General features: G+C 56.5%; 1 protein-coding gene across 1 annotated transcript; it reads right to left on the bottom strand.

Moving 5' to 3' along the window:
- Nucleotides 1-8,577: 8,577 nt before the first annotated feature.
- On the bottom strand, nt 8,578-12,244 carry NPPC (natriuretic peptide C). The gene is made up of 3 exons (XM_080603902.1): nt 11,693-12,244; nt 10,218-10,518; nt 8,578-8,950 (listed from the first exon to the last, which is right to left on the bottom strand). The coding sequence occupies exons 1-2, from the start codon at nt 11,783-11,785 to the stop codon at nt 10,231-10,233; spliced, it is 381 nt and encodes a 126-aa protein (XP_080460028.1). The 5' UTR covers nt 11,786-12,244; the 3' UTR covers nt 8,578-8,950; nt 10,218-10,230.
- Nucleotides 12,245-12,572: the final 328 nt, after the last annotated feature.

Here is a 12,572-nt window from a genome sequence, read left to right as displayed (position 1 = left end):
AGCCGAAACACCTTCGCTGCCTGGTAGTGGGAGGTTTGAAGTTTTGCTCTGCCTTGGGCCAACTGATTCCTTCCTCTGGGTCTAGCTCTGTAGTTTGGCTCCTGTGTTTTACTTCAGTCTGTGGTGGAAAGAGAGGGGCTTTCCGCAAGCGGGAAGGGGAGCTCTTCAAGCAGAGGGCTGTGACAGTGCTCCAGTCCTGCAGCAAGCTGTCACCTGCACTTCCTCGTGCAATGCATGTGCCTTCCTCTTACTGCTACAGAGTTCTTTGCCATCTGCGTGTTCTTAGTCCTCGGCTACAGGACTTGATGTACAGTTGTGAAAGTAAATTCCTCTCCCTTTTCTCTCCTGCAGTGCAGGCACACCAGCTTTCAATCTTGAGAGGTGGCTCGAAATGCCTCCCATCCAGCTGCCTCTGGGTCAAGTCCCTTGGTTTCTGATTCTTTACCAGCTCTTTCCCCTGGAAACTCCGGCCGGAAGAGTCCCCAGTGAAGGATACGAAGTAAGTGAATAAGCCCAGAGCACGACGCCTTCCCTTATATCTCAAGGGAGCTCTTGCAGTGGAGCCGTGCTACCTTCTCCCGGTGTTTCCCTGACAGATTCAGGAGGTGTAGGTGGACTTTGTGTACCCACGTCTAATGGGTACGTGTGATGAAGATGGACTGAGTCTGTTTCTGGCTGCCTGCGTGGGTGACCGCCGTGTACTGGTCATCCAGTTCCTCACGAGGTCTGACTAGCGAGGGGAGGCTCTGTGGGCCTCAGCCGTGCTGTTTCCCTCACATTTCTGCTATCAGTCCCACGAAGAGGCAAGAGGAATGCAAATGCCTTTGGAAATCAGTTTAGCTCCTCAGCAAGCCACAGTCCGCTGGGGAAATAGACGTGAATTTGGCATCCTTGATGTTTGCTCCCTGCCAGTTACAGGAGCCACGTTAGTTCGCGGAAGCTTCTTTAGGGTGTTGGAAGTTCTGAGTTCATCCTTATGTTCCTGCTGTTCTCAAAGCCTGCGTGGGGGCGAGGGCCCTATTTACACGTCGGTGCGCGGTGCCTCTGAGCAGCAAATAAGCGGGGGAGGAAACGGCCCTTTGAATAAAGAGCTGTCCCGTGCCTGGTGGTGACAGGAGACTGAGAAGGGATGGGGCACTGGAGGGAACTGAGCTGTTCGCGTGTTTGGCTTTCCTGGCGTGCCAGCGACACGCTCGGTGCCGCAAAAGGAGGGGGGTGTCTTTGCAATGAGCCCAGGCTGAGATGAGTCATTAACAAATGACATGCACAGAGTACCTGGGGGAGGCAGGCAGCTCTGCAGCAGCTGGTTAATGAATCTGGCTTGAAGGAAAGGGAAGCTATTCCAGGAATGGAGCAGAAGGCCTAGTTGTTAACAGGGAAGGATGCAGGAGGTGCTGTGCCGTTTGAGAAGGACGAGATCAAGGCGGCGCTGACTCCCTGTGCCTGCAGAGAGGGCAGCAACTGGGAGCAGAGTTGGCTGAATGAGGGGCTGGTGGGGGCTGAGCTGTGGGGGACGTCTGCAGAGCTTAACTGTGCTCTGGGGACGGAGGGAGGTGGAAGCAGAGGCGGGGTTGGTGCAGACTCCGGTGTATTGCCTGTGTTGGAGGCAGCTGACGCAGCTTGCCTGAGCGCCGCTGGACACCGCTCCCTGATGTGGGGAGAGCATCCTGACCTGCTTTGGTTTATGGCAGCACCGGGCTGCTCCAGCTTCCTCCAGGACTGCAGCAGGACAGAGTTTGAGCTATTGAACTTCTGTTCGCCTCCTCCGCCCGGAGAGAGGCGAGTAGATGGAGCTGCCTTCCCTCCGCTCTTCAGGGCTTTATTGTCTAGCTTCGTGTTCTGCGGCTCCGCTTGTACTAGTGCTTGTTTAATATGGAGTTGAGCACTGAGCTGGAAAATGGAAGAGAGGATCTCAGCTGATTGCAGTGCTGGTAGACTGCCCTAGCCCTAAAGCTGTGCCTCATGCTAACAAATGTCCCTGGCATTCCTGCTGTGACTCAGTTGATATCAACTAGCATCAGGCAATTCTGGAACGTGATAAAGCAGTGGTGGTATCGATCTTTTTACAAAAAAAAAAAAAACATTTTGGGTGAAAATCTATAGCTCTTTTACTTTCCTCCCACCTCCTTAAATGAGCTGAATGCTAGCTTAGTCTTCTGTTGCGAACAGGAGGTTAAATTGGTGATGCTGACAGACCCTGATGGGTTTTCAGTTGAGACCCATCCTGCAATCAGTCTTGTGCAGGCTTCTGAAATCCCACGGATGCTCCCGGAGCTGCTTGCAAGGCTGCCCTGCTAAGGCCGTAGTAAAATTGAGGCTCAGTTTTCAGACCAGCAGCTGAGTGCCACGGAGCCTCTACCTTTTTGAGAGGTCTCCCTCCGTGGATGGGGTACAGGGGTAGGACTTGTAGGGTTCCGGAGTGAAGCTGGAGAAAGGGAAGCTTTTGTGGCCATGGAAGAGAGCGGTGGCAAGAGATGACTTCTCCCACCAGCCCTGCAAAGTGGATTTTGCTGAAAAGCTTCCCGTTCCTGGAAGAATGGAAAACGATGCCGAACCTAGTGGGCGGCGGTTGTTATTTTTTAGCATTCTGCCCATCCTGTGATGGGAAAATGCATTGGTTCGTGTGTCCAAAAACGAAGCTGAGTTTATTCACTGCAGGGAAGGTGGAAGCGAGTGCTGTGAACGTAGAGAGCTGTATTAGAATGTGGCAGCTCCAGTGAGTAAATCAGACTTGCCCTAAATTTTGAGTTCTGTACAAGTTTGAGTGCTGTCCAAGCTGTTTAGAGAGGCCTCTGATTTTGAAAAACCAAATGAAGCCCCACCTCCTGCTGGGGTAAAACAGTCAAAGGTGACGCAGAGTTGGTGCTGCTGGCTGTTACGTCAGTATCTGAGCCTCTTACAAGCTTTGCAGTGGAGAGAAACAGCATTGCTCTATTTAAAGATGAGGAAAAGGATAAATCAAAGAACCTGTCCCACAAGTGTACAGACCCAGCCCGTCAGACCTCTGTCATCTACTCCTATATGTAGCTTTCTGGTTTTTTTACTCCACAAAGCCCTCTGTGGTGCCTGACCTAATGCAAGGGAACCAAAAAGTGAAACTGTCGACTTTATTTTTGCGTAATCTGAGGGCAGGTAACCCAGGGGCATCAGGAAAGGTAAATTAAAGTTTACAGGCATCTCAGTTCCTACTTGTGACCTCAACGTTGTATTTTTATTGTGGATTTGTGACCTGACAGTCTGGTAGAATTTCTTGGCAGAATTTTTAGAGGTGTGTCACTGTTCCGCTGTGCTCCATGGCGAAGGTCAGCGTCTCTCAGGGGCTGTTGACATTTTGCTGATATTTCTTCAAGTTTGGCCCTACCGCAGCGGTAAGTGATTGAAGCTACAGAGGCGCGCTGTTAAGAGAGTGCGTGTTTACCCTCTAGCCTGCTTGCCTGCACCCCGCTTCTTAGCGGCACTGTGCTGGCTCCCCCGTTTCCAACTCGAGAACCAGGCAAAGGACCGGGCAGAGCAGCACTTCGCTCCCTGTTTCCAAAGGCACACGTTTGTTTCGCGCAGGGTACAGACCTGGCAGGATACCCTGATGTGTTTGCTACGGGTTACAGACTGTGAGAGTGTGGTAGCTGTGATGAGCGTGGCCTTCTCTTGTCGAGAAGAGATGGACTGAGGGCATGTGCACGCTGCAAACTTTAGGTAGTTAATGGGATGCCGTAAGGTCATGTACCAGTCCTGAAACGTGTGTTTCCCTATTCCACAAAAGAATTTGTGCCTGTGGTCCTCGTTTGACCTACTTTTAGTGAAAGGTAAAGCACCTTTCCACAGCTCTAGCTCTCCTGTAGAAGCTTGTGAATCTTGATATCGTTGGGGTGTTTTTCAAATACTCACTCACCTGTGATACCTCCATTTCCAGAAGAACTGAGTGTGGTGGATAAATGAAGCCTCACTCCTTCAGAGATCTTTTTTTTTTTTGGGCTACTCCAGCCATAGGTCTGTATCTTCATGGTGTGAAGTTTGGAAGTGGTGCTGTCTAACTCTCCAGACTCTTCCTGAAGGCGCTGTTTATCTCACCAGCCCGGGTGTCTCAGTCACCGCCTCATGATCAGCACGATCATAAGGCTGTCTTGCGCTGATGCAGTAACATCTTGGCGTTTCGTTGTCACCTCTGCAGCTGGTAGAGAGCTCCGGTTCCTGCAGGATCACCTTCCAGCTGTGATGCTATCTCTTTTACATCACGACTGTGAGAGATAACACCTCTCCTTGCTGGCAGACAGGCCAGGTGGGTAGGCATCGCTCCTCAGAGCTGTCTTGCACGTGGGAAGACGCAGTCTGTTGCCTGGTTTAGCATCCTGGAAATCAAGGACAAGGACATGGGACGGTTTCATAAATAAAGGGGCAAAGCACGGAGCTGTGTCCTATTCCAGCTCTGCTACAGCAGAAAGCAGAGGGCAAATCAGCCCCTCTGCAGCTGAGTTTCCGGAGACAGCCCGTCTCGGGTGTGCTGGCTTTGTGGCAGAGGTTTGGGAGGTGCTGTGGTCTCCTGGCCGGGCAGAAGTTCGTTGCACCTTCAATTAAATCAGCAATGCATGTGCATGGGAGGGGAGAATCTCAAAGCTTTTTAAGCTTTTCCAGAAGTCTTCCTCCTCCTGTGTATCACAGCCTCCTTTTCCCCAATGCAAATGCAGCGGTCCACTGTGGGAATGCTGGCCTGGAGTATTATGGGTAGTACGCCAGGTTAATTATGGAGGGGGCAGGAAAAATAGCCTATGCCGTCTTCAACAATATCAAAGGGATGCTACCTAATGATTTTCCTATTAGCTCTTTTCCCAGCCTGCCAGAGTCACTGCAGAAATGTCATTTACAAAGGCAGTTTGCAACTCATTACCCGGGATTTTCACTGTAGTTCTGCTCCAGAGAGCGTGGGCTTTCGCTGTGTGCCCCAACCTAATGAATTGCCTGATTCGGTTAGTGCTGCCATCCCTTCTGACAAGGTTAGTTGCTGACTGACGGGAAGGGGCCTGGATTCAATTCCCTTCTTGTTTTCGACTCGTGCTTGTGTCAAGAGCAGGCTCCCTCTGGAAGCTGCCCTGTGATCCCTTCCCTTCGTTTTTCTGCGTTCTGAGGGAAGCAGCCCCCGTGCTTGGGGAATTCCTAGAGCAAGTGGCCAGGGGTCTGTGTGCTGCCGCCTCCAGCAGTCCCTGCTCAATGCCTCGAGTCCCATTCCAGCTGGAAAATTCCACCGCTCCCCTGCTCTGGGCTTTTCTTCCTCTTCATTGGTTTGGGACTTGCTGTCACCTGAGCTGGGCTTTGTAACCCTTCAGCAATAAATACCTTGGAAAAGCTGCATTAATGGTGCCAGGGAAAAACATGCATCGTGGCCTGGGAGAAGAGAACTGATTTGCCATGTGTTGGAAGGCAACCACGTCCTTATTTGTGGGAGCTCCAAGCTCTGCTCCGGCCTGTTTGGGCTTTGCAAGGCACTTTTACAACAGCCCTGGAGAGAACTCATGTTATTTTTCACTAGACAACAGAGGATGAAGAGGAGAAATCAGGGCTGTCCCTCCCTGTGTTGTATCACAAACACTCCCACTTGAAAGCCGAGTGGTGCTGCTGCTCCTTTGGCAGGTAGGGCAGGAGATGTGCCGGTCCCGTGGTAGTGTGACCTCGGTGTAGAGAGAGGAGCTTGGGACGCCAGCCGCCCGCGCTTCCAGGTGTGCACACACGTGTCCACCCACCTCTGCTAAGTGCCAGGCTCTGAGCTCACTTTTAAGAAGCTGGATGCCAGCCCCCCGAGGCTGCAGCTTGCATCCGAGGCGGCTCTTGCTGTTCAATTATACCGTGTCCGTGCTGGGATGTGGTTGGGGAGGGTTTCCAGCGCTGGCCCTGCATCCTTTTGCTGGATGTCACGAGGGTTTGACCCGGCAGGACCACGCGAGAGGCAGTGAAGTGAGATCCGTTTCTCCCTGCTGCATGCGATGCCTCCTCCCTTCTTAATTGGATTCCCGTGTCCCCCCTCTTTCCTCCTGGCCTCATTTCCTACGGAGCCCCTGTCAGGGAGCCCTAATTGTGGCCTTATCGGATGCTCGCTGGGCTCTAATGAGCCGTTTCCGTTTCCCGTTCTGGCCCGTCTGCCAAGCCAGGAAGGTGCTTGTCAGCGCCCTGAAAGCTGACCTCCGCGCGCCGCGCCGCCCTGCCAGCCCCTGGCTGTGCCGTGTGGGTGCTAAGGTTGAGTTGATCTGAAAGTTCTCCCAAGTGCACTTTCACCCCCGAGTGCTGCCTTCTCTCTCCCACGTCAGCTCGCGTCCCTGCGTGGGCGTTTTGTTCCCGTCCTGCAGGTGGGAGAGCAGCGTGCGGGGGGACAGGGTGACTGACCCCCGCTCAGGGGGGGAAGCAGCAAAGCCAGGAGCCAGCTGTTATCCCCTCCTGCTCGCTCTGCTCGCTCTCCTTTTGCCAAGCTTGTGTCCTTTTGTGATGCAGCTTTGTCCTTTTCCTCGGACTTGCTCTTTTCCAGGAAACCCAGTGGACAGAAGGGAACCATGCTCTGAGGCTGTGCTTTTCCCCCCCCAAGACCTCACTCTGCAAAGGAGAAGTGGGAATCCAGACTGCGTGCGACCCCAGGCTGTGATCTCTGAGATCGCCCCAACCTCAGCTCGGGTTGTCGCGCTCCACGTAGGTAGTTGAGTTTTGTGGAGTGAATTCCTGAGGCTGAATTCCCTCTGTCACCAGGCAGAAGGTTTCATTCTAGCTCTGGCTTTGCAACGAGAAGCCAAAGCTGGAAGGGAAACGGGCTCCAGCTTGGTCCCAGCCTGTGGGCCCTGCTGGCATGTTGCTGAGGGACCAGGACCCAGAGGGTGAGGAGCGGTACCATCTTACACCGCTGTTAGACCCGGTGTGCGTGGTCTGAGCAACAAGCCATTCCTTATTGCCCCGTAGGTTCGCTGGGTGATTGTGGACAGTCCCCTCTGACGGGCATCTCTTTAGGAGCATCTGGCACAGCCCCTCCTTTCCTCTAAAAGTGCACAGAGCCAGTAGGGTGCACTTCACAGGCAACGCTGTTCGCCTTACTGAGCCCTGGCGGCCGGTTCTCCTTACACAGGGGCATCTCAGGAGGGCTCTCGCTAACCCTGAGGCTGGGCACAGAGCTGCCCTTCCTGCCTGCCTCCCTTCGAGGTCTCGATTTTGCTCCCAACAGGCAATGTCTTAGCGGTCCATCAGCTGCCGCTCCCCGTCCAGCCGGACTCTGGGCGCTGCGAGGTGGGTGCCTGCCTCTGAGGGAGGTTTTGCTCGTACGGGGCCGGAGACGCCACGTGCGCGCTTCTAACCTGATGATTGAGCTGTCGGGTGTCTGGCTGAATTCTCTTGTTCTGTAAAGCTAATGTTCTCTAATAGTTGGGGAGAGCATGGCTGGAGGTTTCTATGGTTTCCCGGTGGTTGCTAAGGGAAAGGATCTCTTTGCCTCTGGGTCTCGGTGACTTTCTTTTTGCCCTGTCCTAGGCGCCGGAGCCCAGCAGTACATAATGCTCGTTGTTTCCCAGCCCGCTACAATGGTTAGGGCATAATTTGTGACTCCCGTCACGGCTGGGCTGGGCGCCCACCACTCTTTCTAAGGCCTCTTTGAAGAATGAGACCAAAGAGCCTTCGTGCAGGAGTTTGCCTACTTGCTGTGCTCCCCGCCCCCTCGCTTGCCGTGTCCTTTAGAGCTCCGAGTCGTTTTAACGATTTATTTCATGCACTTTACATAGCAAGAAGCTGTAGCAACAGCTGTGTCCGTGAATCCTTACCAGGCAGCTCTCGGTATATTTTGGTCTGTCTATGTATTGTCCCAGGCACAGTTAAATAAACCTCTGCTGGAGGAAGGGACTTTGCAGCTTAGCAGCGAACGCTTGGCGAGCGAGAATATCAACAAGATACTTAGTAAGCTGCTGGATCCCAGAATAACAGCAACTCCAGCATCAAGCTCTGCTCCCGCGAGCACAGCCGGGGCTGGATCCGGTGCGGTCTCTTTGTTGCTGTCGGCAGGGACTGCATCTCCATACGGCCCCCGGTGGTACAGCTAGATTTACGGAACGCAATTTGGACCCAAACCTGCAGACTGGAAGCGGTTAAAACACGCCCAGACCCAACGCCGCGCTTGTCACACCGCTAGCAACTCCGGATCTAGGCTGTCGAACGTGCTGGGCTTATTTCCACGGGTGCGATTCGGGATCTGGGCGATAGACGAGTTGCCCGAGGCCGCGTGCTCTCGCGGTGAGTTCAGTTGGGCTCTGCACAGGCTTGCAGCTGCACGCAGCGCCGCGCAGGATTCGGTCCCTCTGAGCATCACAGGATTGGGCGCAAGTTTACTTTGCATATGGGATCAAAGCTTAAAATATCAGCTGGCCTTTCTCTCGCTCCTGACTTTTCTAAAACATCTGAACAATTTCTTCTTTCACTCTGTTAAAATCAATCAATCTGACATTTAAATTGTACATGAATTTGATAAATAAAGACAGGTTACAAAATGCCACACGGAATGATTTTTTTTTTCTTTACCTTTTTCAACTACTTAGGACAAAAAATGTTACAATGCTTGACTTTTCATTTAGTTACATAAATAATTTTTTATAAATATCTCTTTATAAACAATATATAAATAGCTTTACAACATAAATACATTTATGCATGACATGAATTTACAAACAGCAATGTTATACAGCTGGCTTCATCAGTCTCTTGGAAAAGCACTGTCCCTTGTCTTGGTGAGTGTTTGTATATATAATATATATAAGATAGAGAGCACTTTTTAAAAAAATAACAAAACCAAAACAGCTGGTGCCATGACTCCTCGTACCGAAAAGAAAAACACAGCCACATCTTTTGTCCATTTCGGGGGGGTCTCTGCTCTTCTAGGCGTTGCCTGGGGGCTGGCCATGCCTGGCCGTGGTAGGAGAAAACGGACTGCTGCTTCAAAGCCCTGCAAGGAACAAGAGCAAGTGCATGTTAGTATTGGCTGTGCAACAGCCCTTCCCCGTTCCAAGCTGAAAGCCCCCCTGGAATAATCCTGGCATGGAGCTGGGGGGATGCTGATGTCAAACACTACGCTCGTGCTAAAGCCAAAAAAACTTTCCCCTTTGCCTTCTGGCTGTTGGGCATTAATGGGGGAGGCTGAGGGAAGCTTCCCTTTCCTCCTTGAGGGTCACTGAAGAGCTTACAGCCTTGTCCTGCGTGCCTCTGCCTCAGGCTCCCTGCCTCGCTAAACCATTATCGGCCTGAAAGGACCAGATGCGGGAGCTGAATCCAAAGGGAGTTGGACCTAGGACTCCTTTGCCCCAGTCCAGGCTGAAGGTTTCTGGTCCTTGCACCCGGTAAGGACACGGTTTGGAAGCAGCGTGTGAGGACCTGACCTGGCTGGGAGACGGGCTGAGCTGAGCACGTGAGGTGAAAAGCTTCCTGATGAGAATTTGATGAGGGAGGACGGCCGCAAGCTGGCTGCGCAGCACGCGCTTGCTTTTTGGAGCCCAGAGCTGGGCGGCGCCTTGGGAACTGAGAGCAGCTGGACGAGGGCCACCATCAGCGGGGGGACATCCCTCGGAGCAGGGCCGTGGACCAGCGTTAGCATCCTGCGGGCCCTGCTCATCCCAAAACTCTGCGGAGCGTCGGGATGTCCGGATGCGGTCCTCTCTGTGTCTGGTTACCCCGCTGCTGGGCAAGGGCACGTCTCTGAGCCGGGCTGCCCCCAGTGCCATCGGGGAGGCGACACTTCCCTCGCCCACCAGTCCCTACGGGGACACAAATCGGGGCTGCTCAGGCGCTCAGCCCGGGTTAGGAAGCGCTGCCCTTTGCCGTCGCTGCCTGCTGGGAGGCGCCTGCGGGCTCGCGCATCCTCTTGGCCTTGCAATAAATGAATCTGCGTGTGGCTGTGACGGGTGCCTCGCTCACCCTGCGATGGGTGCCTCGCTCACCCTGCGATGGGTGCCTCGCTCACCCTGCCGCAGGACGTGTGCGCCCTGTAGCGCAGCCGGGGCTCGCAGCACCCCACGGGGCTGCACCCAACCTCCTTTCAGCATCCCCCACAGAGCCCTGGGGGCCTCCTCCCTTGGACAAGGAGCCCTGGACCCCCCAAATACAGCCCGAAGCCGCCAACCACGGCCGGGCGAGCGCGCTGGGGACCCTCCCAGCCACCTCCAGCCCCAGAAGGGCCCGAGCGAGCGGCAGCAGCGCCCGCGGGCAGCCTCACTCACCGCCAGGGGTCCCTCAGCAGCCGAGGCCGCTCATGGCGCCGATGCGGTCCAGCTTGAGGCCGAAGCAGCCCTTGCCGAGCCCTTTCTTGTGCAGGCCCTTGTGGCGGCGGCCCGGCGGGTCCTGCAGCAGCCTCGCCCAGCCCGCCCGAGGCCGGGTTTCGGCCCGGGCCTCCCGAGCCTCCCTGGGGCCGGTGCCGCGGCTCCGCTCCTTCTCCTTGTCCTTGTCCCGCTCCTTGTCCCGCTCCGCGCCCGCCGCCTCAGGCGGAGCCGCCGCCGCCGCCGCCGCCGCCCCGCGGGAAGCCTGAGGAGAATGAGGGGGAGAGAGAGAGGGTCAGGGGGTGTCCCTCACGGCACCCCCCCCGCTGGGCTCCGAGCTGCACCCCGTTTAACCAGGGACGCCCCTCTCCCCCTTGGGGTGCCCCCCTTGGGGTCGCTGCGGGGCTGTGTGCCCCCCAACGAGCCCCCCCAGCTCCCGCTGATGCACCCCGGGACTGCTCGGGGCAGCCCCCCGCTCCCCAAAGCGGTGCCCCCGCTCTCCCCCTGCTGCCCGCCCTGGGATTAGGGCGTCCTTGCCCCCCGGCGGAGCATCCCCAGTGTGTCCCCTCCCCTGCTGGGGTCACAGAGCCCCCCCCGGCAGCCCTCAGGCTCCTTCATGCTGGGGGGGGTCCTTGTTCTGCGGGGTCACGGCGATGCTGGGCTGCACCCCTGTTTTGTAGAGTCGGGGGGGATCAGGGATCCCCCTTCCCAGGGCTGCTGCCCCCCACCCTGTTAGTGCTCTCTGCCCCCCCTCATCCTCTGGTTTCGTCACCTCTGGGGGCACACCCCCTTCCTCGCTGCTCCCCGTCTCCCAGGCCTTCCCCCGTCCCCCTTGGGGCCGCAGCTCACCCCCATTTATCTCCCCGGCTCCCCGATATCACCCCTTCCTCTCCAGCGACACCCCCAGCCCCGTCCCACCCCTCAGCCCCTGTCCCCTCTCTGCGCCAGGTCCCCGTGCAGGTGGCGGTGGCCTCCCGAGCATCCTCCCGCTCCGCAGCACCGCGGGACACCCAGCTCCTGGGGGTACCCGCTTTTGGGGTGCCCCATGCCCAGGGGATGCTGTGGGTGCCCCTGCCTGGGCTCTGGCCTCACACCGTGCACCTGCACACGATCTGGGTCTCATCCCCATCCCCAGGACCCCAGAACACAGGGGGGGGACCCTGGGGTGACGTGGGGGCCAGGGGCCAGCGGGTCCCTGCCTGGCTGTGGTCCCGCAGGGTAAGGGGCACGCAGCGTCCCCCTCCAGATGGAGGTTTGGGGCTGGCGTCCCTGGGGCACACACACGTGGGGCAGGAGGGGGGGTCCCGTAGCACCTAAAAAGCCCCCAGGAAGGAGGACCCTGCCGTGCACCCCAGGGTGCCCCCACGTCTCCCCCTTCACCCTTAGGACACTTTTGGGGGAGCAGCGCCGGGAGAGCAGCGGGGCAGAGGCAGCCTTACCTTCTGTGGGAGCTGCGACGCCGGCTTCGCCTCCAGCCTGACGGAGAGCAGAGCAAGTAAAAGTCCACCAGCCAGCAAGGGTGAGATCTGCATCCTGCGGGGCAGCGCGAGCGGGGACGGGGGCCTGGAGGCACCGGGGAGCGGAGGGGAGCCCCCGGGGAGAGGCCGGGACGGGCGGGAGTCAAAGTTCAGAGCGGAGCCCCGAGGTCCCTCCAGCCGCCTGCGAAGTGCCGAGCCAGTGAACTTGGGCTTTCTGCTTCATTCATTTTATAACCCAACCTGCTTGGTGATGTCATCTAAACAACCAGGTCCAACCCGGCCTCCTTCACAATAGCAGGAATTTAAAGGGGGGGTCCCCTCACCCCTGGCAGGAACAAATGACACATCAGCCCAAGGCAGCGGGCTCGGGGAGTTGGAGAACAACAACAACAAAAAAAAGCGGGGGTCATTTGGCTGAGCCCCCCGCAGCACCCCCGGGCCCCTCTGGGAGCTGCCTGCCCTCCCCGTGCCCCACTGCCCCACGGCCCCTCTGCTCCCCCCGCTCCCCTGGGTGACCCCCACGGAAGGGCAGGGGGTGGCTGCTGCAGGCTGCGGGGGGGGGGGGGGGGGGTCCCGGAGGGGGGTTAAGTCCCAAAGGCAGAAATGAGTGAAAAAAAAAAACACTTTTTAATTTTCTACTTTTTTTCCACATCCAGGATTAAATCAGAATTAAACCTCCCAGATCCCTGTTTGCCAGGAGAGGGGGGACACAGCCCTCCCCGGCAGTGGCTCTGGGGACACACAGGGACGTGGTGGCAGCGGCGCTGCCTGTGGGCACGCAGGTGGATGCCTCGGCTTGGAGGGGGGACCTGGCCTCTGCCTCTGCTCCCCTGGTGGGTTT

Source organism: Anser brachyrhynchus (genome assembly GCF_964034855.1).
Source record: "Anser brachyrhynchus genome assembly, chromosome: 9".
Taxonomy (NCBI): Eukaryota; Metazoa; Chordata; class Aves; order Anseriformes; family Anatidae; genus Anser; species Anser brachyrhynchus.
This window is presented reverse-complemented; position numbering and strand designations above follow the sequence as displayed.

Excerpts from the sequence above, each read along its gene's own strand:
- NPPC (XM_080603902.1), bottom strand. The coding sequence starts at position 11,785 with ATGCAGATCTCACCCTTGCTGGCTGGTGGACTTTTACTTGCTCTGCTC. Across the intron at positions 10,519-11,692 it reads CGTCGCAGCTCCCACAGAAG|GCTTCCCGCGGGGCGGCGGC; the intron begins GTAAGGCTGCCT and ends CATTCTCCTCAG.